Source organism: Tiliqua scincoides, chromosome 1 (assembly GCF_035046505.1).
Source record: "Tiliqua scincoides isolate rTilSci1 chromosome 1, rTilSci1.hap2, whole genome shotgun sequence".
NCBI classification, from domain to species: domain Eukaryota; kingdom Metazoa; phylum Chordata; class Lepidosauria; order Squamata; family Scincidae; genus Tiliqua; species Tiliqua scincoides.
This window is the reverse complement of record NC_089821.1, coordinates 220,623,646-220,650,505: the sequence shown is the minus strand read 5'-3', so window position 1 is coordinate 220,650,505 and position 26,860 is coordinate 220,623,646. Positions and strand designations below refer to the sequence as shown.

Below are 26,860 nucleotides of genomic sequence, written 5' to 3'. Positions count from 1 at the left end.
CGTTCCAAAATAGTCTGACTAACATCAGCATCTCATGCTGCACTGCAAAATGAAAGTGTCCCATTAGCTGCACACAAGTCCTTGGTATATCTGATTTATATCTTAGCCTGAAGACAGCAACAGAAAAATTAGATTTCCCAGAGAACCAGCATACTGTAGAGAAAAATAATTTAACAGTAGATACAAGCATGTTATCAGGCAAAAATGCCAGAATTTTAATATGCAGTCATCCTAACTTGGACTAAAGGAATAGCTGCCTATGTCAATTGCCAAGACAAAAGCAGTGCATTTAAGTGCCACTTGCAATGAGTTTGGCCCTGAGCTATTAATTTTAAATTTAAAATATTTCTGAGATTTTGGTGCATTTCAATGAAGTTTTTGCTTTTTCAATATTTTGGAATTAAAACCAAGTTAACACACGCATTTTTGCTTAGATCAATATTTAAGTGCTTAGTATTAAACTGAGTTCAATCAAAATAAAAGGTAAAACTGGGTCACAGAGTTGGAAACAAGTTAACAAATTAAATGCACATGTGCGAGACTTAAGCATTCAACAATAGAAGTCTCATCATAAGATTTTGTATCTCGCCACTACTTATTTTATGCTGAAATACTTTGGGACAAACATGGTAAGATGGTTGGAAGTTCATAAATGCATAATAAGTGACATCAGATGGCTGAGTCTTTACACAGTCACAGAACTGAAAGGGCACGATACCCTAGAGACTGTAAATATGCGAACAAAGCCCCTTTCTAGTTTTCACATCATATCCACATTGTGACATATGAGCACTTCTCATTTAAGTCAAACAATATGATCAGCTTCTCATCAATTTTTCCTCTCCATTCAGGAGCTACAAATTTATTATTTAAATAGAACACTCACAAATGAGCAACTACAATGCAACTATGATGATCCAAAACTTAAAACATACTCAGTGGCTTAGCTTCCATTAAGTACCAGCAACAATCCATTTGTTTTTCTGTACACCCCCCTCCCCCCCCCCACACACACATTTCTGACATTTGGTGCACTGACATTTAAGTGATTGCTCCTCATATGGCAGTATAATTTCAGACCACAGAATATGATTTCTGGAATATTCTATGAAATACACCACTACTAAAATTCTTCTCATTAACATAGTTTATTACCTTTCCGGCCCCCCCCCCATCCAATTAAGGTGGCATGCCCAGAACAATGCAGCTGTGGAACACAGGCATTCTAAGCCCCTAATAATAATTTATTAGGGGCTTAAATAGCCATTGTAGAGATTAAGGTAAAGAGTGAAATTCTGATTTAAGTTCTCAGAATTTAAATTTGGAAAAAGCTGGCCAAATTCCAAGTATATACTTCTATTTCAAGATCTAGGCAGAACTCCTCAGACAATTTTGGTTAACTCTACACTTCACAAGCAACAGAAAGGTTCCTTTTGATACTTGTGGGACTAGGTCCCTAATTCTGCAGTGTAACCACTTCTTTGGAAGTCAAAATAGAAACATCACAAAATAATAAGCTAGCAAACAAAGCATTCCATTCTTAAAGTTAACTCTTCCTTTCTAAAATCTGTCTACTATTACTTGTAGACAAACTACAAGCCTGCAGATACAGCACTATCTGCTATGAGCCAAGCAAGGAGGGAGCAAGTAGAAAGCTGATCAAAGATCCATAACAAGGGAATCTGGGAAAAGAACCCTCCCTCATTCTTCTCCTCTTTTACCAAGCAGGAGCAGTGACAATGCAGGGATGAGTTCCCTGGAGAGCTGAGACAAGATGTACTGAGGCTTCTCTATCCCTGAATCAGGATGCATGCGTTGTAGCAATCCAACATAACCGACGTGAAGAGCTACATCACCTTTATACACAATGCTTCACTTAGCACATTGCAGTACTTAAGATGACATAATAAGAGGGCATTGTAAATTACTGGAGCCGTATGTATGTATATGATACGGAAGAATTTCTGAAGAAAAAGACATAACCAAAAAAGCTGCTGCTTGAAAATCTTTTCCCAGCCAAAAATAAAATATAAAAAGCATACCTCCAAGTGCTGGTCACTCTTTATCAATGCCACCCGGGCCCTTTGCAAGGAACCGTGCATTAACTTGTGCAGTCTTAATATTAGCTTGCGCAACCCCATTTGTTTCAGTGCTTTATCTACAAATGGCCTATAAATAGAGGTCAAACAGTGCCTGCTGCAGCCCGCCTCTCTGCTGCACTCCGTAACAGCCCAGCAGCTTGAGTCATCCTCAGACTCAAGCCTGTCCAGCTTCCTTGACAAATGGTCCTGTGCCTGAAAGTCAAAATTTGGCTTATTGGCAAAATTATTCTGAATGGCTTGTCTGAGCTCCTCCACATTCTCTTCAGAGACTTGTTCTTCATCTTCGCTCTCCTCCGTGCAGGCCCCCGAGGTTTCCCTATCATCCTCATCGTCTGGATCATTGTCCCTGAATGGACGAGGAGAAGGAATTTCAAACACTGGCCAGCCAATGTCAGACAGATCCTTGATGCCCAAAACAGTCCCCATAATCCTTAGTTTCTGGTTCAAGTCTTTTGTTATGTTTAACCAGAGACAGAGTGCCTGCACCCTGTCCTGAAAATCCCTGGCAGCATACTTTTCATAGTCACTTTGAAGGGCCTTCAGAGATGGATAAAGTGCTTCTACATATTCTAGCAGCTCCATTATCCGCTTTACCTGCTCAAAGGAGACCCGCTGGTGATGGAGGTGTTCGTGGTAGCTTGAGTAGCCCATAGCAGCACTAGCTCCATGGGCCGCTTTACACTGTCCTCCTGAAGTACCATTAAGACTAGCTCCATTTCCTATAAAGGAGAGGTTCCCATAGTTTACTTTAAAAGTAAGTATTTCATTAATAATATCTGGGATGGCTTGACGGGCTGTGTACAAATAATAGTCTTGGTCATTAATACTCCGGCCCGCATGCCAAGCCTGAAGTTCAAGCCAGATCAGTTCATTGGATCGGTTTAACTCAACAGAAGAGGTGCTTTCCTGCCCTTTCTGCTCCTTGTCCTTTTTCTTGGAAACTGAGGTAAGCTTTAACAAAAGCCGCAGGGTTTCAAAGAACTTTAAGCGGTCTGCTGGGTAATCAGTCCGAGAAGTCTGGCGTGTAGTTTTGGCTATAGGCACAGGTACAGATACTGGAGGCTTAGCATTGCTGCAGCCAAGGCTGAGGAAAGGCTTGTTGAGATCAACGTCTGGAATTGACTTTTTTGGCAAAGACCCACCAACTGAGTCCAACATGAAAGAGCACTGCACATTTTTCTTACGATCCCGCTCTGTTGTCCTTAAAGCATCTCGGATCTTTTTCCCCTGCTTATAGCTGTGTTCTTCTGTGTTCTCAATGGGTTTGACACTGTCTTTGTTAGACAGCTGGTTTGGTGAGCTCATCTTCTCTGAAAAAAATCACAAAACAAAGAGTATGTTTGCACCAGAAATGATGAGTTCATCTAAAAAAAATAAACCCTATGTATACCCAATTCCTGTATTCCTCACACTTATTGAATGTTACAATTGCTAACTATAACACACTAAATGCATATAGCAGATACCCCTAAGCACTTATATTCATATCAGTTCCTTAAAATTAAAGAAAACCAATGATCTCAAAACATAATATATGCAACAGTCAAAAATTCTGCTCAGAGATTTTCAAATTCATTCTCTTAATCAACAGCAGGTTCGCAAAGTGGCCTTTAGGTAAGGCCACCAGAGAGGTGTCACGATGGGCACAATGGTTGCAGATGTGGCAGCAGCACAATCATATCCCATACACTTAAACAAAGCAAACTGTTGCCTCATAGGTTGAATTTGAAACCCTGATTTAAAACACATTAAGGGCGCAATCCTAACCCCTTATGTCAATGCTTTCCAGCACCGGCATAGCGGTGCCAATGGGAAATGTGCTGCATCCTGCAGTTGGGTGTCAATCATGGAGGCCTCCTCAAAGTAAGGGAATGTTTGCTCCCTTACCTCAGAGCTGCATTGCCCTTATGTCAGTGCTGGAAAGCACTGACATAAGGGGTTAGGATTGCGCCCTAAATTCCTTTAACTGTAGCATTACCCTATAACAAGCCAAATCCTAACCAACTTTCCAGCACTGATGCAGCAGTATCAACAGGATGTGTGCTGCATTCTGAAGTGGAGGGGGGTCATCAAGAGAGACCACTTCAAGATACAGGAATCTTTCTTCCCTTACCTCTGGGCAGCACTGCAGCTTCATTGGCACAATACGGTTAGGACTGGCTGTAAATTACTTATTCCCATCATTTACAATTCTGTGTGCTATTACTGTTAAACATGTAGAGAGAAAAACTGATGAACTAATCTGGGTAGCTCAATTTCTTCGTGTAGTTTTTGCCCCCTCAGCTCCTCCTACTTGTTTAACTTCAAACTACCATCTTCCATTACACAGAAATTCATAATTGACTGAACAGTCACAAATGACTTAACAATAATAACCAGCAGTCCACAAAAATGGTTGCCGTGGTGACCAAGAATCTCCTTCTAGCACTCAGGTCTGGCCTGTAGTCTCTAGCCACAGAATTTCTACTGTTTTGTTTGTTCATTTTTTAAAAATCCAACCAAGTAAACAAAAGACAGCCAGCTACAGCAGTCAACTCTTGGCACGAGGCCCCCTCAGTGGTTCAATCACCAGACAGAGTGGGAGGAGGGAGCATAGCACTCTGCAGCACCCTTTGCTCAGTCTGCCTTCATTCTCTTCCTCCTCTCGACTCTGTGCGGGCCTTCTAGCATCTGCTGCTCTCTCTTTTGTCTCCACCTTCAACCCCTTCCCCAGCCCCCACTCTCCTCTCAGCAAGTACCCTCTGCAGCAGAGCACACTTACAGCTGGCCACTCTTTCCGCCCCAGAAAATAAACAGACATTCTGTGCCTACTCTCTCTGCCTCCACATTGTCCTGTCAAAGTAGATTAAGGGCAAGAAAAGGGGGCAAAAACACCTGTTTGTGCTGGATATAAAACCAGAATTGGCACAAAAACCCAGAGTGGATTTCTTCTGAGGCACAACAATCGTTCCTACAACCTGTTTGACACTGAGGTCAGATACAGATACATCACTTGTACTGTAGTCCAGCCCAGCCATGTAGCTGACAGCGTGCTGTCCTGCGACATGCCACTCGTCCTGCAGCCCCCTCCAACCTGGAAGTGATTGCGGAGACATGATGATGTTACTGCAAATACTTTTGGAGCGCTCAGGGCAAGGTTGGTTGCTTCTTCTGAAGTAGTTGGCCTTGCTCCAAGCAACCGCACCAAGAATGACTATAGGGGCAGGCAGGAGAACCTGCCCCACTCATGCAGCCATTCTTGGCATGGTTGCACAACACTAGGTGCGACCGTGCCGGTGGGCCGCTGTGAGATACAGGAAGCTGGACTAGATGGGCCTATGGCCTGATCCAGTGGGGCTGTTCTTATGTGCCAGAATGGTGTGAGGGGGACAGGTTCTCCTACCCACCCCTTCAGTCATTCTTGGCTTGGTTGCACGGTAGGCTCAGCATGGTCAATTTGGCTGCAAGCAAGGGGGGGCAGGACTGCTGCAACTGAATTGCCATCCCTGGAAGAGTGCCACCGAGGATCTCAGCATCCTGGTAACTGCCCCCCTGGTAACTGCTACGCAACTGGTCCAATACAAATGAAGCTCTGTTTCCAGATGGGAGTCTGTCTATTGCAGATTTCAGCAGGATCTACTGGGGGATTAATTTTAACCACAAAGAACCTCTGCAGGGAAGTTGAGAAAAAGACTGGATATTTGAAAAAATGGTTCTGTGTTCTCCAATTACCTGTGATACACTTGCTCTCTGGGCAGTATTTAATTTTGATGTGTAGGAACTTAGGCTCTTAAGACAGATGACATTGCTCCTTGTCAAGTCTTTCTCACTGAACAGGGAAGGGGCAGGAATAATGACAGATTGCAGTTGCTTGAGAAAAAAGGAAAATGCATTTTGTACATGCTCAGAAACACTCTATCTTTCTATCAGCCAACAGAAATAAACATCTACCAAGGTCTGACAGAACTGTGGAGCTCTAAATGGGGTGTGTGTTGACGGATATACCAATGTTTGGCAAATTAGCCAAGCATCTTGGCTAGTGAGCCAAGCTGGTATTTGTGGCCCATCAGCAATAACTGATAACTGCAGAGGACAAACTCTGGAATACATTTCACTCCCAAAAAGCAAGACAATGTTGAGTCGTCTTGCAACTATGGGCACACATAATTATACTGAAGAGCTTTTAAAATAATAGGTTGAACTCCAAAACCACGCTAATGGAAACATTCTGTTGTACTAATTGTAATTATAAGAATTGACTTCTCATTATAATTACCTCTTTTGCTGCACATGGCAGCTTGAATCAGTGACTAAGCAGCAGTCCAGAGAGCACAAGGTCTGATGGCATGGAGACGAAGGATTTCCAATCTGAGAAGCCCGATTAAGTCTTATTAACCCAACAAACACTAACAAGTTCTAAAAATGGAAAGTTATGGATGTTGTATATCTAATTTACCGACTTATTTTATCTGCAAAAGGATGCTTCTGGCAACTCCTTTCACACACCATTAATGCAAGCATGAGTGCGGACGCAACTATCAGGTTCATTGCTTTCTCACAGACATTGCTGGTGTGCAATGCAAGGCATGCAAACGAGTTGCTGCAGCAATTTCTTCTACCCTTGAATTCACCTACAATAACCCTGAGGAAAGAGTGCAGTGAAAGCTCACCCCCAAATCCGTTCCCATCTTCCTCAAAATCCTGAACCTTCCCTCTAATGCACCCTTTGCCATTGCAAGCAATGAAACTTGGTGATCTGTTCAGCTCTTGTTACACCACACCAAGTCTGGGTGTTAATATCTTCTGCATAAGCATGAATATAGCCTAGCCAGTGGTGTCAAGGGAGAAGATGGGGGCAGGCCACCCCCAGTGATACCTCCAGAGGGGGCAACACACCACATCCTTCGGCAATCTCTGGCTCACTCCAGGCTCTGCCACCTCCCACACCTGCCAGCAAATTATATTTTCACTGCTTGGCGGCGAAAACACAAAGCGACAGGGCCCAAAGATTGCAAAACAGAGCTGATTTGGAGGCAGGCTATCACATTTAGTGCAATGTGATAGTTTTGACATGATAACATTTTTTCCAAACTTCTGGGACACAGAACTCCTTCAGGTAACCACTGCCTAGGTCGGCACCAGCATCAGGGATGCCATTGGCTTCGCCACTTTCGCAGAGAGAGGTGACAGGGACTAAGTGGTAACGCAACCTAACTGGAAAGCAAGTGTAGCTCAGCAGCAAATAAACTGAGCCTAAAATTCAGTTTCCAGTTTTGCTCTGTCTTGAACTCGTTAAGCAGCCTCAGGCAAATCATTCTCTCTCAGACTCCTATCCATAAAACAGGGTAATATTTTAAATGTTATAAGACACATGAGTATTCTAAAACAATTTCTTCATATTAGAAGCAAAAGAACGTACTTACTAGATTTCCAATATACAGTTATTGTACCTGAAATATTTAAAATAACCACACGCTAACTGGGATGCACAGTTTGAATGCAACATGAGATTTAGGCAATGATATTAACTGTTGTTACACAGTATCAAAAAAAGAAAGAAAATTCCAACCCTGTCAATACCAATGCTGCTTATATTAGTATTGGTATCTCTTGTAGAGGGAACAACAGTTCCCTCTATACCGCATGGGAGTTCTCAGATTATTTGAGTCCATATGGTGTACAGATGCCCAAGTGTTTATGCTGCTCATCAACCACTAGCAGGGTTATTATCTTTGAATTACCAACTGAATAATCTTTATTATTTAAGCACATGGTGACTATGACCCAACCCTCTGCTTCTTCACTCTACCATGTGCATTTCAACACAGCAGGTCAGTGATACCTGGGAGAGAACATAAGCGCCATACATAAAAGCATGGGTTGTACTGATGTCATGTGGGTACAGGTTGTGTATGCATAAGGCAGTAATTTTCAACCTTTTTAATCTCACAGCACACTGACAAGGCACTAAAATATTCAAGGCACACCAGCTGGTTTTTGACAATTGACAAGGCACACCATGCTTGGGCAATTTTCACAATGGAGAGAGGTGAAAAGCGGTGTGCCCCAAGGATCTGTCCTGGGACCGGTGCTTTTCAACCTCTTCATAAATGACCTGGAGACAGGGTTGAGCAGTGAAGTGGCTAAGTTTGCAGACGACACCAAACTTTTCCGAGTGGTGAAGACCAGAAGTGATTGTGAGGAGCTCCAGAAGGATCTCTCCAGACTGGCAGAATGGGCAGCAAAATGGCAGATGCGCTTCAATGTCAGTAAGTGTAAAGTCATGCACATTGGGGCAAAAAATCAAAACTTTAGATATAGGCTGATGGGTTCTGAGCTGTCTGTGACAGATCAGGAGAGAGATCTTGGGGTGGTGGTGGACAGGTGGATGAAAGTGTCGACTCAATGTGCGGCGGCAGTGAAGAAGGCCAATTCTATGCTTGGGATCATTAGGAAGGGTATTGAGAACAAAACGGCTAATATTATAATGCCGTTGTACAAATCGATGGTAAGGCCACACCTGGAGTATTGTGTCCAGTTCTGGTCGCCACATCTCAAAAAAGACATAGTGGAAATGGAAAAGGTGCAAAAGAGAGCGACTAAGATGATTACGGGGCTGGGGCACCTTCCTTATGAGGAAAGGCTACGGCGTTTGGGCCTCTTCAGCCTAGAAAAGAGACGCCTGAGGGGGGACATGATTGAGACATACAAAATTATGCAGGGGATGGACAGAGTGGATAGGGAGATGCTCTTTACACTCTCACATAATACCAGAACCAGGGGACATCCACTAAAATTGAGTGTTGGGCGGGTTAGGACACACAAAAGAAAATATTTCTTTACTCAGCGTGTGGTCGGTCTGTGGAACTCCTTGCCACAGGATGTGGTGCTGGCGTCTAGCCTAGACGCCTTTAAAAGGGAATTGGACAAGTTTCTGGAGGAAAAATCCATTATGGGGTACAAGCCATGATGTGTATGCGCAACCTCCTGATTTTGGAAATGGGTTATGTCAGAATGCCAGATGCAAGGGAGGGCACCAGGATGAGGTCTCTTGTTATCTGGTGTGCTCCCTGGGGCATTTGGTGGGCCGCTGTGAGATACAGGAAGCTGGACTAGATGGGCCTATGGCCTGATCCAGTGGGGCTGTTCTTATGTTCTTATGCTGCCAGTGGGGGGCTCACATCTCCCATTGGCCCTATTAAGAAATGACCTTCCCCCAAATTCCTGTGGCACACCTATGGACCACTCGCAGCACACCACTGTGCCATGGCACAGTGGTTGAAAATGGCTGGCATAAGGCCTCAACCCAAGGTGGCTGGTATGCTATCAGCAGTAATTTGAAACAAAGAAGTAGAAAGAGGAGAGAGGAGAGGAAAAGGAGGAAATACACTGGTTTCATTTCCTTTCTGCTCACACAATACAAACTGCCACACTGAATTGCTAGAGGAAATAGGCAATTGAATGGAAAATGCTATTGTCTAACACAGGGGTGTCCAACGTTTTTGGCAGGAGGGCCACATCAGCTCTCTGACACTGTGTTGGGGGCCGGGGGAAAAAAATTAATTTACATTTAAAATTTGAATAAATTTGCATAAGTTTACATAAATAAATATATTAAAGATGAACTTATATGAATGAATGAGGGTCTTGCAATAGCTTAATGCCTATAAAAGGCCTTGCACAAAGCAAGGCTGGCCTTTCCTTTGCTGCCACTGCTGCATCACAGATGTGAAAGAGCAAGCAGTGGAGGGGGCTCTCATCCCACAGCTCACACGAGAGGTCAAACAGTCGCCCTCACGCTGAGAAAAGTTGCGTTGGGCCAGTGCGGGCTTCAACAAATCTCCGGAGGGCCAGAGGCTCATTGAAGACTGGGGGCTCCCTGAGGGCCATATTGAGAGGCCTCGAGGGCCGCAAGTGGCCCCCGGGCCGGGGTTTGGGCACCCCTGGTCTAACACAAACTTATTGGAGGAAAATGACAGAAAATAGATAGGAAGTATTATTTCAATGAAAAATGTTACTAGAGAAGAAAGGAATGCAAAATTACTGACTCTGTTGGTTTCTTTGGTCTTTTAAATAAAAAAACCCACACATACCTTTCAAAGTGAAACGGCTGGTAGGTCTCCCAATGCTATTTTTCAGGTGTTTTGTTGACATGCGCTTCATCTGCCGTGGTGTGCTAGGAGGAGAGGTTCCATAGAAAGTTTCAGCATTTGCTTCATCAGATAAATCCTCAGGATCAGCTTCGGGGATCTTGCAAGTGACATTTTCAGACTTGCACTCTTGCCTACGCAGAAAAAGGAATTAAGACATAGAGGTCAGTTTAGAAAAGGAATCCATTTAATGTGTCTTCACTCCAAAATTGTGAACTTTTTGTACTCTTGCTTTATATGAACGCACAGGAATAGCAACTCTCCCAACAAAGCTTTTTTCAGTTTTTAGACAGGGAACAGGTTTCATGTCATTAGTCAGAAAGGTTACAGATTCAGATCTGTTTGTGATCATTCCCCACCCTCAAACACTTGACAATAAATGGAATGCTGAAGTGGTAAAGTCCACAGTAGCGCATGGTAAGATATCACATATACTCCGGTGTTAATAAAGCAAAGGTATCTCACAAGTTCCAATACAACAAGACAAGCATAAACAATGAAGAAGCACTGGAACTGCACAGCATGTGTTAAAACACATGCAGACCTACTCCTCTTAGGTGTGATGTCTGAGTAAGGTAAGTGTCATATAGACAGAGAAGTAGCATGCTACACAAATCAGGCAAGGACACACATTTGTAGGTATATATAACGTATGCTTTGCGATATAGTGGAAGAATAGCATGTGTCCACTGTGGAAGAACAGCTACAGTCCCTTACACCAAACATTCTGATGGAAGGTTACTGAACGCCATCACATTAAACCTGAGATTCTCAAACTGGAGGGGGGGGAATGACACCCCAGCCTGATAGCCACAGCCTCTGGCCCCCTAAGGGGCAAGGGAAGGGGGAAGGTTCTGACACGATCCACAGGATTGCCACTGTCGGGGGCCAAGGGTTTTTTTATTTTTACTTACAGAGGGACGCAGAGGGCTCCAGGAGGTGCAGGGAGCCTCTAAGTCTTAGATTCTTAGAACACTAAAAATAAGCAATCAGAAACCACATCCAGTTTCACGATTGCAAACCAGAATTGATTTCCAATTGCTTATTTTTAGTATTCCAAGACTTGGGGAGCCCTGCGGAGGGCTGCATGGGGCCCTCCCCACTCCTCCTAGAGCCCGTGCCTCCCCCCAAAAGTTTTTTTTTAAAAACCCTTGGCTCCCACCAGTGCCATGAACCTGGGGATCGCATCACTTCCTTTGCCCTTCCTGCCAAGACTTACCTTGGGAGTTTTACTCCCAAGCGTTTGAGAACCCTTGCATTAAACTATGGGGAAAAACAGGATTCATAACAGAGTGCTAACATAATTGATGTACTACACTTATAACCCATCCTTCCTCCAAGGAGCTCAAGAAAGGATAAGGCTCACATCCCTTTTATCTTCACAACATCCCTGCATAGCAAATTTGGCTGAAAGCACACCTGGTCCAAGATCAGCAACTAGTGAGCTTCATGGTTGAGAGGGCTTTGAACCTCTCCCCTAGTTTGACACACTAACAACTACATCACACTGGCACAAGGTTTCAGGCCCAGCACAAGCATCTCTAGTTAAAAATACCTTGGCTAGCATCACAAGGAAAATCCTCAGCCTGAGAGTCTGACTATCCACAGCCAGCTGGAGCAGACAATAACAACAACAACATCAGTATTTATATACCACTTTTCAACAAAAAGTTCACAAAGCGGTTTACAGAAAAAAAATCAAATATCTAATGGCTCCCTGTCCCAAAAGGGCTCACAATCTAAAAAGATGCAACACCAGCAGACAGCCACTAGAAAAGACACTGCTTGGGTGAGGTGGGCCAGTTACTCTCCCCTGCTAAATAAAAGAGGAGCACCCACTTGAAAAAGCGCCTCTTAACCAGTTAGCAGGGTGACTGAGACAGTACTGAGCTAGAAGGGGCCAATGATACAAAACACTCTAAGGCAACTTTATGTGTTCATGACTACTGCTGCTCTTTTTTAACTGCAGTAAAGAGCATTGCTTATTATAATGCACAAGCACTGGGAAGGGCTAGAATCCTTGGAGAGGAGGCGTATATAAAAGGTTAGCACTCTGCCTAAACTTCTAAATTAACAGTGCACAGTCGTGAAAAGGAAAGCAAACTGAAATCCCTGCAGTAATAAGGTGCTTAGATTAATGACAGTCTTATTTCAATACAGCAAGTCAATCCAATTCACTAAAGCCAAGGCGATTATCATCTTTCATTCTGGGACACACTTCCAGACCCAAGATTGTATCCTAAAGTGTTTGTGCAAGGGATGATTTTCTTTTTCCTCTGTAACTCCCAGCACCTACCAAATATCTGCCCTTGAGGTCTCCCAACCCTCAAGAACAAATTTTTTGAGGGAGTAGGAGACTGCAGAAACAAGGAGAGATTCAACAAGAGGTGCCTCTCCGCTCCTTCAGAAATACAGCTTCTTCTACAAGTATATACAATTTAGGGTACATCCAAACCCGCACCTGATCAGCACAAGTCCCTTGCGATGCCCCAGGAAGGTCACAAATGTGCCATAAAGCACATTTGCGCCTCCGTGAGAGCTGGCAGGGCTGGTACAGGAACACATGCCAGCCCACAGAGGCTGCAGGCCTGCCTGTTTCAGAGCACGTTAGGATTGCGCTGTTAGGATCATAAGATACAATGCGTGGCTTCTTTTGCCATATAATGATGTGGGAATGTGTTTGCATGCATACATACATTGCCTACTGCTTAGGATCAATGATTTATATACCATTTATAACAATACATACAACCAGTTATAAATTTGATCTGGTCTCTGAAGCGTCAACAAAATTTTTTCATGCCTTTTCAATAGTCTCTATTCCCCTGTGATGCAAGAAGGTCTGTTAAATGCACATACCTAAATAATTTATCCTTATCTACTATTTGAAATCAAGCATCCTGTCCCCTAGTAGTTCCACAATCTAGTTCACACTCGAAGGCACCCGTCCTTAATTAGTTTCCCAGTGTCAGTTCTGCTATTTCACATTTGAGATTCAAAATCATGGCTAATATATTGAATATATTAGAATAGATACATTTATTAGATTATTATAGATGTATTAATTAGAATTAATACATTTAATATGCTCTATTAAAAAGTTGTTCTAAACAAAGTTTCATTTGGTCATGTTCTGGCTCATTTAGCACTCATGAAGAATGTTGTAGCTTAAAACTGAGTCACTTCCTAGCATCCTTATGAATTTAAAGGAGAGCAAAAATTTAAAAGCATAGCAATATTGTCTAATGTACCTTAGCATCTAATGATTTTCTGATAAACCAGCAAGCTTCCAGTTACTTTTGTACTTTCAAATTTGTAAAGCCTGTGGTTCTCAAACTGTTTAGCATTGAGACCCACCTAAAAAAAAGAATGTTACTTTGCTGATCATCTGTGACTCCAGTCATGGCTTATGAAATTAAAAAATGGTTAATTCAAACCATTACTCTGTGTTAGTCTAAATATGGCCAGTGATGCAATGATTTATCACCAAAGACCATTATCAACTTTACTTGTGAATAGAAGTTACAGTAGCAGTTGTTATAGCTGACAAATAGAAATTTGCACACTGTACTCTTAACGCTATGCTGTCTTCAATAGCCTATGTGACAGTAAAATCAACACAAGACCAAGTAAGAATGAACATAATGGTTGCACTAGTAAACATATTTCCAATATACACAACTTCTACTGTTCCCACTGCAACTGCTGAATATGTCTCAGATGTCTCAGGGGCTTAGCTGCAGCAATTACAGCAAAGACAGCAGAAGCTGATATTCGATGGAGCAGGACGGAGTTCCCCTCCCTATTGCACCTGTTGTGGCTGTGAGACTACTGAAACCATGAGCAGCAAATGACAGAATAGAGTCCCATGAAGCTACTGTATTGTACTGTACTGTGCAGCATCAGGTAACAGCTAAACAAAACGAAAAAGATTTCCATTGCTAAGATCCCACCACCATGTCTGTTTTTCCTATTGCAGTAAAGACTGAATAAACCTCAGTTTAATTTGAGGTAGCGGCACACTTTTCCAGAAGATGACAATAACTAAATACTACATTTGCTGGGTTTGGACATCCCAGCAAATCCCAGAGCTGACATTTAAAACTTCCTCCACTCCAAGCTTGAAGGAAAAGGGGAGGTATGTCAGTCTAAGGTTTGCGAATGTTGCATGGAACCAGGTTTGAACTATGATTATGTGCATCATAGGCTCCTAAATGGATGTCAAGCACACTGATTAAAAAAATAGATTATAGATCAAGCACATAGATTTTTTTTTTTTTTAAAAGACCAAACCACTGTTTTCCTTCATGACATTATTTACTGGGGAAAATATATCCAATGCATGTTTTAGATAGCTTACAGCATCCTTGTGGTAATATGACACATCCTGAAAGAAAAAGCCACTTTTAGTAAGTCCGACTCTGTTCTGGATTTTTTTAAGATTTATTTCTTTGATTAAAAGGGAAATCTGAGCCCAAGCCATGCTCAAGAGTAAATGTTTGCAGGGTATTTAGATGAGCATTTACAGTTTATTAGACATAAGTGGCAATTAGTACAAAATGCCTTTGCTCTGTAAAAACCTTAAGACATTACTCTAAATCTCATCAATACATGATTTGTAATCCTTGCAAAATACCACTACTGACATTTAAAACATATCACTTAGTCTAAGCTGAGGGAAACAGATAAAAGAGCAAGTGCTTATTTTATGTCTGAGGAAAAATGAACTGACTTTTAATGTCACCATCTGTCAGGCTAATGAGAAAGGGAGGAACAATCCTCTCCTCTGTCATGATAAAGTCAGCTCAGAAGCGATAACAATGGCGAAGAGCAGAGTATATTTACATACAGCTTAGAAACAGATTGCTCAATAAAATAAAGGTGTCAGATCTACAGGAACTAGTAATAATCCCCAACATGAAAATGACATTCAGTAAATTAATTTCAGTGCAAATCTGGGTGCTGGACACAATGCATTAATGGTTCCAAGAACATGAAGAAATCAGGAGATAACTAAATTAAAATGCCAATATCATGAGAATTATCCCCCCACTGTTCCTGTTCTCTCTCTCTCTCTCTCTCTCTCTCTAATTTTACTAGAGCAAAAGGACAGTACGGTTGTCCGAAGCATAAGAAAAAGATCCTAGACACAACTACTTGCCTCTTCCCCCACCTCCCACTCCATCTTCTATGAAATATTACATATTTCATACATACACTTCTATGAAACATACTCATGTATTTGTAGTATGAGTATTCTAGTCATGCATCCTTTTAAACTGTGCAATAAAACGGATTTGAAATACTTGCTTTAAGGTTTATACTACCCAGGAAAATCCAGTGTCATTACATCTCAAGGGAACATTACACACCCTAGGGAACACACTAAATACACCAACATCTGCAAAGTTTGTTCTGTTTTTTTAGAATCTGTTCTTAAAATCAAAATCTGCACCCTTTCCACATTTACTCTAATCACTTTGGTCCCTGACATCACCTACAAATGACACAGAAACATGAATTAACATAATGTATTGCAAGACCTTTTCATGTACCCTCTGCTAATAACAAAGAGGCCAATAAAGCCATTCTCAGTTTAAACTCCCACAGCATACACAATCATAGCAACATCCTATCCCCATGCCAAAATACGGTGGTAACCTTGCAGAGCTTCTTTCTAAACTGGAATAAATGTTTTCTTACATCCCTATGCCCAAAGCAGAGGCAACTGATTACATCCAGATTTTTCAGTATTATAAAACAAAGTGTTTACTCACCTCAAGAACACAGCCATTTTCTTTCTCTCTCTCCCTCTCAGACTTTATTATTCCATATTTACTGAACTCAGTGTAGGTAACTATCCTGGCATTTTATATTACAGAACAACGAAGACAAGGATCAAAAGAATTGTGAAATTAATTCCTTGCGCAAATTTTCAAACAGCAGCAAATACTCCTGGCAAATGTTACTTGGGAAACCACTTTTCAAATCTAGGGAACTTCAAAATCCATTTTTGACATAGGTACAAGGCAGTATTTGCTTTTCAAAGGAAAAAATCCACTGGGCTACCACAGAGTCTAAACCCATTGAATGACATAGGTGCAATCATTCAAGGCCTAGTAACATTCAGATTAGTTTACTGTAATGAATTCTAGCCAGGGCTGCCTTTGAAGAGTGCTCAATCATCTCAATCAGCCCAAAATGCAACAGAGAGCTTTTTAACTAGGTCCAGAGCACAACATGCTGATATTAATCTGTCTTCAATAGCTACCAATTTGTGTCCAGGCCCAAATCAAAGTGCTGTTTTTGACCATTATGTCTCTACCAGAGAATGACACCTCATATGCACTGTTCAGCGCACTCAGGTCAACATCTGAAGCCCTGCTCCACATTCCTTTGCCATCAGAAGTGGGGTGGGTGAGAATATAACTAAATGCCATGAAGAACAGTGGTGGACAACCTGCAGCATGCCATGTGCCACTTTTTATGTAGAGAAACTTGACTGTGAAACGTTATGTTGCTTTTAGCAATCACCACAGTAGCTAAACAGAAACCTCTAAGTTCCAATACAGCCTGTGCCTGCCCATCTTCTCATTCTCAAAGATGATCTTAGCCAGGATCTCTTTGCAGATGATTTTTCTGAGGATGGTACCTCCACCTGGCTGGGTCACCTGGGCTTTGCTGATCTCATTGGTATCTCTCTGCTGCCCCACCCAGCCCCTACCACCTTCTACAGCCTGCCCCAAGCTTCTTCAGCGCTCCACTAATATCAGCCTTCTTGGATTAAGCAAGTGACCTGCCAGTTAGCGGAATACAACAGATTGGCTACCCCTGCTCTAGAAGGACTTCCTGATTCCTTAGAGTGGTCTGCCTGAGTCAAATGCTGCTTGCCTGCTGGTGAACGGAGAAAACAGGCTCTTTATGTAGGCAAATGTAACATGGATTGTATGTTGCTGCTACACCTTTCTATTGTGATGTGCAGTCTTTTTCGTAGTCATTTTATACCTTTAATGCTGTTATTGTTCTGTTGGCATCCTTCAGTCTTGGAAGACTATGGCGTCATGAGAACATAAGAACATAAGAACAGCCCCACTGGATCAGGCCATAGGCCCATCTAGTCCAGCTTCCTGTATCTCACAGCGGCCCACCAAATGCCCCAGGGAGCACACCAGATAACAAGAGACCTCATCCTGGTGCCCTCCCCTACATCTGGCATTCTGACATAACCGATTTCCAAAATCAGGAGGTTGCGCATACACATCATGGCTTGTACCCCATAATGGATTTTTCCTCCAGAAACTTGTCCAATCCCCTTTTAAAGGCGTCTAGGCTAGACGCCAGCACCACATCCTGTGGCAAGGAGTTCCACAGACCGACCACACGCTGAGTAAAGAAATATTTTCTTTTGTCTGTCCTAACCCGCCCAACACTCAATTTTAGTGGATGTCCCCTGGTTCTGGTATTATGTGAGAGTGTAAAGAGCATCTCCCTATCCACTCTGTCCATCCCCTGCATAATTTTGTATGTCTCAATCATGTCCCCCCTCAAGCGTCTCTTTTCTAGGCTGAAGAGGCCCAAACGCCGTAGCCTTTCCTCATAAGGAAGGTGCCCCAGCCCCGTAATCATCTTAGTCGCTCTCTTTTGCACCTTTTCCATTTCCACTATGTCTTTTTTGAGATGTGGCGACCAGAACTGGACACAATACTCCAGGTGTGGCCTTACCATCGATTTGTACAACGGCATTATAATATTAGCCGTTTTGTTCTCAATACCCTTCCTAATGATCCCAAGCATAGAATTGGCCTTCTTCACTGCCGCCGCACATTGAGTCGACACTTTCATCCACCTGTCCACCACCACCCCAAGATCTCTCTCCTGATCTGTCACAGACAGCTCAGAACCCATCAGCCTATATCTAAAGTTTTGATTTTTTGCCCCAATGTGCATGACTTTACACTTACTGACATTGAAGCGCATCTGCCATTTTGCTGCCCATTCTGCCAGTCTGGAGAGATCCTTCTGGAGCTCCTCACAATCACTTCTGGTCTTCACCACTCGGAAAAGTTTGGTGTCGTCTGCAAACTTAGCCACTTCACTGCTCAACCCTGTCTCCAGGTCATTTATGAAGAGGTTGAAAAGCACCGGTCCCAGGACAGATCCTTGGGGCACACCGCTTTTCACCTCTCTCCATTGTGAAAATTGCCCATTGACACCCACTCTCTGCTTCCTGGCCTCCAACCAGTTCTCAATCCATGAGAAGACCTGTCCTCTAATTCCCTGACTGTGGAGTTTTTTCAGTAGCCTTTGGTGAGGGACCGTGTCAAACGCCTTCTGAAAGTCCAGATATATAATGTCCACGGTTTCTCCCACATCCACATGCCTGTTGACCTTTTCAAAGAATTCTATAAATATTGTGAGGCAAGACTTACCCTTACAGAAGCCATGCTGATTCTCCCTCAGCAAGGCCTTAATGTTGCTGGCCATGCGTTCCTCATAGTCTCGCTTGGCCTCCCATATCACCTTCTTACATTTCTTTTGCCACAGTTTATGTTCCTTTTTATTCTCCTCATTAGGGCAAGACTTCCATTTATGGAAGGAAGCTTCCTTGCCCTTCACAGCCTCTCTAACTTGGCTGGTTAGCCATGCGGGCACCCTCCTGGATTTAGTGGAACCCTTCTTTCTTTGCGGTATACACCTCTGCTGGGCCTCTATTACTGTTGTTTTAAGCAGCCTCCATGCACTCTGGAGAGATTGGACTCTTTTTACCCTCCCTTTCAACCTCCTTCTAACCAGCCTCCTCATTTGAGGGAAGTCCGCCCGTCGGAAGTCAAGGGTTTTTGTTAGAGATTTGCCTGGTATTCTTCCCCCAACGTGCATGTCAAAACGGATCACAGCATGATCACTGTTCCCCAATGGCTCAGTAACGTTTACATCTCTAACCAGGTCCTGCGTACCACACAATATTAAATCCAGAGTCACCTGTCCTCTGGTGGGCTCCGTGACTAGCTGCTCTAAGCCACAGTCATTTAGCACGTCAAGAAATCCGGTTTCCTTATCGTGACCAGAACACAAATTGACCCAGTCAATATGAGGATAATTGAAGTCCCCCATGATTACAACCCTGTCCCTCCTTCACGCTCTGAATGGTGGTTCTGGAAGAGTGCCCTCTCCAGTGCGCGAAGCCTGGGTAAAGTAGGTATGGAGGATAGGCTGTTACCCATGCAGCAAATCCCCCCTCTCCACGTCGCTGAAATGGTCCAATGGAAAGGCAGAGGCCAATACGGTTGGTTCCAGCGGCGTCGCAGGAGTTGCCAGAACGTGACTGTGTTCAGCCATGAACTGCCTCAGGGACTCAGGCTCCGGATTTTGCCTCGAGGTTGACTCCTGAAGCCTTTTCCATAACTGGATGTAGCCACAAGGCAGTGGAGGTTTGGGATCAGAGTTTTCCTTCTCTCAGATGAGCTGCCTTCCCAGGCTGACGAGTCCCATCTACCCGGTGGCTGTTTAGTCGCCTCTTATGACAAGTACAGCCAAACTGAGGGCCTATTCTTATCCCCAGCCCCTAGGGGAATAAGTTATTGTATACTATAATATAGCAAAAACAATATTAAAAATAGTGTGTGTTTGTATGTATACATACTATGTATGTATACATGTATGTATACATCTATACATACTATGTATATATACTATGTTTTTAATAAATTAGTGACTGTACAGTTCTTAGGTAACAATTACCGGGAGGTTATTTTTCAGGATCTGGTCTCGGGTAAAATCAGACAAAAGTATAGTCAGACACTTCCCTAAGTTAAACCCCCGTCTTAGCAAATTCCTGGAGTTTTGGGCTCAAAACCTGCCCTCATCTTATCTGTGAGATCGACTTATAGGCGAGTATCTGCAGCACTTAAGTAATTCACAAAGACTTCTGTGCTGCCAAGATTACTAGATAAAGTTCTTTAATATTCTTGGCAGCACTTCACATTCTCACAGCAGAAAGTATACCATCAAAACTCATAGTTCTCCTTTTACTGGTACAATTAGAAACTGATAAATAGATGTGAAATTTAGCACAAATACAAAAAAATCTACCATTCTGGAAAAACAGAAATTAAGACAGTTGGAAAAAATAATCAATAAAATTCTGTTTGAATTAGAAAAGGGACACATTTCCCCCATTTTTCCTACTCACAATTCTTACAAAAGTCTTAAAATCTGGATGTGCAATGATTAGTCAACAGATTTACCAGCAACAAATCCAGCTGAAAAAAACTAAGATTGTACCAGCTAGTAATCCATAAGCAGAGCTTCAGTGGTAACTGCAGGAGGAGTAGCAAAACTGGAGAGAGTGTTTCTCAAAGTACTTTCACTGCCAGATGCTTCTCACCTCTCTAGGCCCCATGATGAAACTACTTAAAAGCTGACAGGGGCAATTTAGTCTTTGTGTCATTATCTCATATACTCATGTTTTTCCAAATTAAATCATTGTGCATGTCTATTGCTGATCCAACAATAACTAGCATTTGTACAAAGAATGATGACAGTGTCACATTAATGCCTTTTTTACATATATACGCAAGATGTTTAGTATACGCTTAGCCCCCAACACACATACTGGTTCCATTCCAGAGGTCTGTACAGAAGTACACATCTTGCAACAGACAACTTTTGCAAGCTCAGTATTATCGCACATGTGCAAAAGCACAACAAAGGACGTACTGTGTATGCACAGATGTACCAACACAGCCACCAGAACTCAGGGAGCCATTGTAACTACTTCAGTTTATTCTGACATTATGCAAAAACATCACAAAGCAGAATATCCTAAGTATCCACTACTAGCCCTTCAAATCCAGACTCTCTACTTCCACATAGAATTAGCTATACCACATTTGTATTGTTCCATTTATGTTGCCTCCCATGCCTTAGTCCAGGGCTTTTCAGACTAGGGCATGACTCGCGACGCCCAGCCTGTGGGCCTTGGCCTCTGCCCCCTTAAGGGGTGGGGGCAACCAGGGGGCAGCGGCAGGATCCCTAGGATTGCACCATTCAGGGGCTGCAGGGGCTTGGGAGCACTTACCCGAGCCTCCTGCAGCCTCCTGGGGGTGCAGGGAGCCCTGCACGATCTTCTGCAGGGCTCCTCACAGCTTCAAAAGTGAAGCTATCATGCCGCTGCCTTCCCCCCCTGCTGCCTCCCCCGCCCCCACAAAGACTTAGTGGCTCTCAATCTCTCCCAGAGAGTTTGAGAACCACTGCCTTAGTCAATTACTTTGAAGTTACTGTAGTAATAATAGCACTTAGCGTTTGTACATTTGAGGGTTCAAAGCACTTCATGAGCACTTTCTTGATGTCATCCTTACAACAAACCTGTAAGGTAAGTATTATAACAGACATACTGCAGTTGTGGAGCTGAGACTGAAAGGGCTTGCCCAAGGCTACAAACTGAATCCATGACAGAGGAAAGATTAAGACCACGAAAGTCCTGATTTGGAACCACTAAAAATAAAGCAAAAAAAAAAAAAAAACTCAACTAAAAATGACAAGTCAGTTTTAAAGTTACCCTGAAAAATGTAAGACAGAAACTTTTTACGAGTTGATCAAAGTTTCCTGGATAGAAATTGGCCTTTGCTAGGGAGAAGGGTACAAGGACTTTATCATAAACATGGGCAGCATTTGTAAAATGCTTTCTGAGTGTGCCAAGTTCTTCACGTGTCTTAACTTGATGCAATACACTCAATAAGGCAGGGCTTCTCAAATTGGGGCATCACCAGAGGGCCCTGGCCTCTGACCCTTAAGGGCAGAGACAGAGGGAGGTAATGGGGGCGCAGGGACTGGCATTTATTCACCAGTCCCTGTAGCAGCCTCCTGGGGATGCAGGGAAAGCCCTGCACAAATGTCTGAAAAAGTGAAAGTGAAAAAGTGAAAGTGAAAAAGTGAAAGTGCAGCGATCACACTCCACCTCTGCAAAACCGGGAGTGGAGCGCACTTTCACTTTTTAAGACCTGGGGAGCCCTGCAGATGCTCGTGCAGGGCTCCCTGCACCCCTGGGAGGCTGCTGCACGGACTGGTAAGTAAATGCCAGTCCCTGTGCCCCCCCTAGCAATGCGATCCTGGGGATCACACAGCTGTCTTCCCCCCACCCCCACTGCCTTCCCCCCTCCCCTGCAAGGACTTACTGCAGTTCTCAAACTCCCTGGGAGTTTGAGAACCACAGTATTAAGGTAATATCAGTATGTCCACGTCTGTGGTAGAGTCTACCGATCATCTATACAACACCAAACAAGGCCCTGCAAATTTGGGTAGTAACAGAAACAGCCCATGCAAGGACTTCTTGGTTGGAAAGAGCACTTGTTTCTACCTAAGGTTTTCATTGCAAAAACAGAAATGGGGTGTTGGCATGCCCAATATCTACAGGCATGCCCCAATATCTGCAGGGGTTTCATTCATGACACCCTTCCCCCCCCCCCACGGTCAACCACAGGTATCAGGAAATGCTCCTACCCACCCCCTGGGAGGTGAGGGGAGCTCCACTTCCCTCGCCTCTGGAGGGTCCTCCAAACCCAGCAGAGGCTACATACATACATCCGAAGCCCCTGCCAGGCTCCAACTGAGCTTTAAAATGAAAAAAGTCACCTCTACTTCTCAGGGGCTTCCCTCGGGTTCCTAATGTCTTATAAGGCATTAAAAGGGTCACTTCAGGTTAAAAAAAAATTGGAAGTGACTTTTTTCCATTCTAAGGGTCTGTCTGAGCACAGCAGAGGCTGCAGACAGATGTGTGCAGCTTCAGCTGGACTCAGAGGACCTTCTGGAGGCAAGGGGAGCAGAGCTCCCCTCACCTCTGGAGGGGGCATGCGTGTAGAGGCACATGCTGAGGGACCCCGTGAACCTGATCAGTGGATAAATGAAACCACAGAAATGGGGTGTGTGGAAACCCCAGAAATCCCCAGAAATCCCCAGAAATGGAGTGCCCCCATACGGGTAGGCCTGAAGAGGGGGTAACAGGCTCTCTGGACTCTCTGGAGAGCCACAGCAACCCTCCAGGTAAGTTTTAAAAGTCCTTTCCTACCCAGCAGCAGCACGATTGCATTGCTGCTGGTTTCTTGGGCACTCCCTTTAAAGGAGAATGGCCTTCTTCTGCTTCCCTGGTGGATCACGAGCTAAGGCCCAAATGACATTTCTTTGTACAGGTGGCAAATGTCTCAAGCATAATACCAAAGTTCATAGTATTACACAAAGCCCTGGATCCTCCTCCCCATTTAGCTGAGGTTAGGCGAGATCCTCCTCAACCTTTCAGTTGAGCCATTACTTTCAACCTGAACAAACTACGGTTCGTGCAAATCACAGTTTACTTGCAAACCAGAACCAGAAATTGTTATCAAACTGCGGTTACCAATTCTGGTTTGAAAGCATATTGGGCTGTTGGCAACCTTCAGTCTCGAAAGACTATGGTATCGCACTCTGAAAGGTGGTTCTGGAACAGCGTCTAGTGTGGCTGAAAAGGCCAATTCGGGAGTGACAATCCCTTCCACACTGGGAGCAAGTGCAGTCTGTCCCTGGTCTGTCTCCCTGGCTATGGGCCTTCCTTCTTTGCCTCTTTGCCTCAGACTGTTGGCCAAGTGTCTCTCAAACTGGGAAAGGCCATGCTGCACAGCCTGCCTCCAAGCGGGCCGCTCAGAGGCCAGGGTTTCCCACTTGTTGAGGTCCACTCCTAAGGCCTTCAGATCCCTCTTGCAGATGTCCTTGTATCACAGCTGTGGTCTACCTGTAGGGCGCTTTCCTTGCACGAGTTCTCCATAGAGGAGATCCTATGGTTCACATAAATCATAATTTGCCCAGTTCAGAAGAAATGGCAAATTACTGTTTTTCACAAAGTCAGGGAGGGAATCAGAGCATGGAAGGGGAAGAGGTAGTAAATCACCTAAGGCTCATTTAGGCAATTTTACATGAAGCTAAATCAAGTCATCATTTTATTTTTGCTTGACAAAAGTATGTTTTCCCACATGAAAAATGAAATAATTCAGAGAAAATGCAAGCATGTTCTCTAGTTGGGCACGTTCTGAGTATTTTATATGAAACCATGGACAAAAACTTGCCCTTATAATAGAGTGGTGAAGTTCCTGACCATGTTAGAATGCACAAAGGAGTAGGGTGGGGGACAGAGAAGAGGAAATAGAAACTTGTGAGAGACACAGCCCAGTTTGCAATGCAACAGCTAAGAACTCTGGGGGCTTGTTTTTCTTCCACAGCACAGGGGGCTGAATTTCTTCTCAAAAGTGTCACATCACCCAGTTCCAATGTCTCCTGCCAAGAAAGCAGTGTACAAAATTTCTGAACACTACAAATTCTTACTCATGTTCCCTTAGCACCTTGATTGTTAGTTGCAAACAGGGGTGCCCAAACCCCAGCCCTGGGGCCACTTGCGGCCCTTGAGGACTCCCAATGAGGCCCCCAGGGAGCCCCGAGACTCCAATGAGCCTCTGGCCCTCCAGAGATTTGCTGGAGCCCACAGTGGTTTGACACAACTACTTTCATGTGAGGGTGACTGTTTGACCTCTCACGTGAGCTGTGGAATGAGGGCTCCCTCCACTGCTTGCTGTTTCAAGTCTGTGATGCAGTAACGGCAGCAAAGGAAAGGCCAGCCTTGCTTTTTGCAAGGCCTTTTATAGACCTTGAGCTATTGCAAGACCTTCATTCATATAAGTTCATCTTTAATATATTAATTTATGTAAACTTATGTAAATTTATTCAAATTTTAAATGTAAATTAATTATTTTTTCCCCCAGCCCCCGACTCAGTGTCTGAGAGATGATGTGGCCCTCCTGCCAAAAACTTTGGGCACCCCTGGTTTAGAATACTGTACGATCATCAAAAGCAAAATTTTGCAATCTGCTTGCTGGGGCAAAATATAGGCAATTATTCAATTACATCTCACAAATTTGCTCAGAAATATTTAAAACACTACTGACAATCTCCTATATCTTTTTTCTTGAACACAGGGAGGCTATCACCACAGCATGGTCTGCATTCCACAAGGGCCAATATTGCTGGGTTACATAACAATATAGTCAACCTTGACACTGAAAGCAGTAATTAACATAGATGAAAACACCTGAGGCAGCCATGCAATGCAAACTAATCCTTTTAGCTATGAATGTCACACAAACACACAAACAGGCAATACTCCTTAAGTTTCTGACTGAGACTCAGTCATTCATTTAAAACCCCACATTCAAACAACAAACAGTAACATATAAAAACATAATGTCTTTCCTTTGCATCTTTACATCCATTGTAAATAAGGAACTTATAAGCTGAAAGTATCATTTGCAGAAGCAGACCTCAACAGTTTTCACTGATCATGTATTATAAATCATGTGTGTACCAAATTAATCAACATGAGAAGCATGTTAAATTAAGTATGCAAGCTTAATTCCCAGAACAATTCCTTTGCAGATTAGACCTTGGTTCATCACTGCCCTATAGCAAACAGAAGAGGGAGATTTGGCTACTAGAGAGTTTACTCAGCATAGGTGATGCAGAGGCTGTCGTGACAACTCTAATCTGTGCTGTGGTACTTCTGCCTTTCATCACAGAGATGCCATAAAGAGAGTTACAAGCAGACAGGGGCAAGATAAGCTAGATTCCTATGAATTGGTTCAAAGACCCAAAACTAAAAAATTAAAAAGGAGGGGCAACACAGTGGGTTTAGAACCATCTTCCTCTCCCTTATTAGATACTACTGAAACATCTGAATGTAACCAGTTGATATTTTAAGACAGTGGTTCTCAAGCATTTACCACCAGGACCCACTTTATAGAATGTGAATCTGTTGGGACCCACCAGAAGTGATGTCATGACCAGAAGTGACATCATCAAGCAGGAAAATTACTTTTAACAATCCTAGGCTGAAATCCTACCCACACTTACCCAGAAGTGATGTCATGACCAGAAGTGACATCATCAAGCAGGAAAATTATTTTTAACCATCCTAGGCTGAAATCCTACCCACACTTACCCAGGAGTAAGTCCCATTAACTAACATTGTTTAAAGCATATACACAGTAGCCTGTTCAGAGCACAGATCTGTAACATTACCCCAAATGCAGTCATATACTATGGTAGCATCAAGTCTAATATACCAAAAATAAAATATTGAAATGAATGGGGACCTACCTGAAATTGGCTCACAACCCACCTAGTGGGTCTCAACCCACAGTTTGAGAAACACTGCTTTGAGACAAATGCTTGTTGTATTTAAGTCAGTACTGTAGTACTGAAGTCTCATATACACATCTTATACACATCTGTCAGCGCCAATACTATGATTGGTGATCAGGAAGAAACTAACCCATGATCGGGGAGGGGGAACCAACCCATGTGCACACCCCTACATCCATAGATCCTGTATCCGCAGATTCAGTTATCAAGCCAAGCAAGCATGCCTCTACACTCAAAAGAATGCTATAAGCGGGCAAGCTTTTAGAAAGACAACAGACAATCAGCCTGAACGTTAGAGGGACACAGGAAAAACATTAATAGGAAGCAGGAAGCTTCTGGCAGTGTCTCTCTAGCATTCAGTTAAAAGAAGACACATGCTTCCTTGGCGCCACAGAAGAAAAACCAAGGTGACGG

At 43.4% G+C, this 26,860-nt stretch overlaps 1 protein-coding gene across 7 annotated transcripts in view; it reads right to left on the bottom strand.

Annotated features, from left to right (window-relative positions):
• The window catches only part of MAP3K4 (mitogen-activated protein kinase kinase kinase 4), a 92,759-nt gene that overhangs the window by 36,225 nt on the left and 29,674 nt on the right, over positions 1-26,860 (bottom strand). For all 7 annotated transcript variants that reach the window (XM_066616233.1, XM_066616215.1, XM_066616250.1 and 4 more), the window contains exons 2-3: positions 10,175-10,365; positions 2,043-3,412 (exon numbers count right to left, since the gene is read on the bottom strand). In XM_066616233.1, coding sequence (XP_066472330.1) covers positions 2,043-3,412; positions 10,175-10,365 — 1,561 coding nt within the window. The remainder of the gene's footprint in view (positions 1-2,042; positions 3,413-10,174; positions 10,366-26,860) is intronic.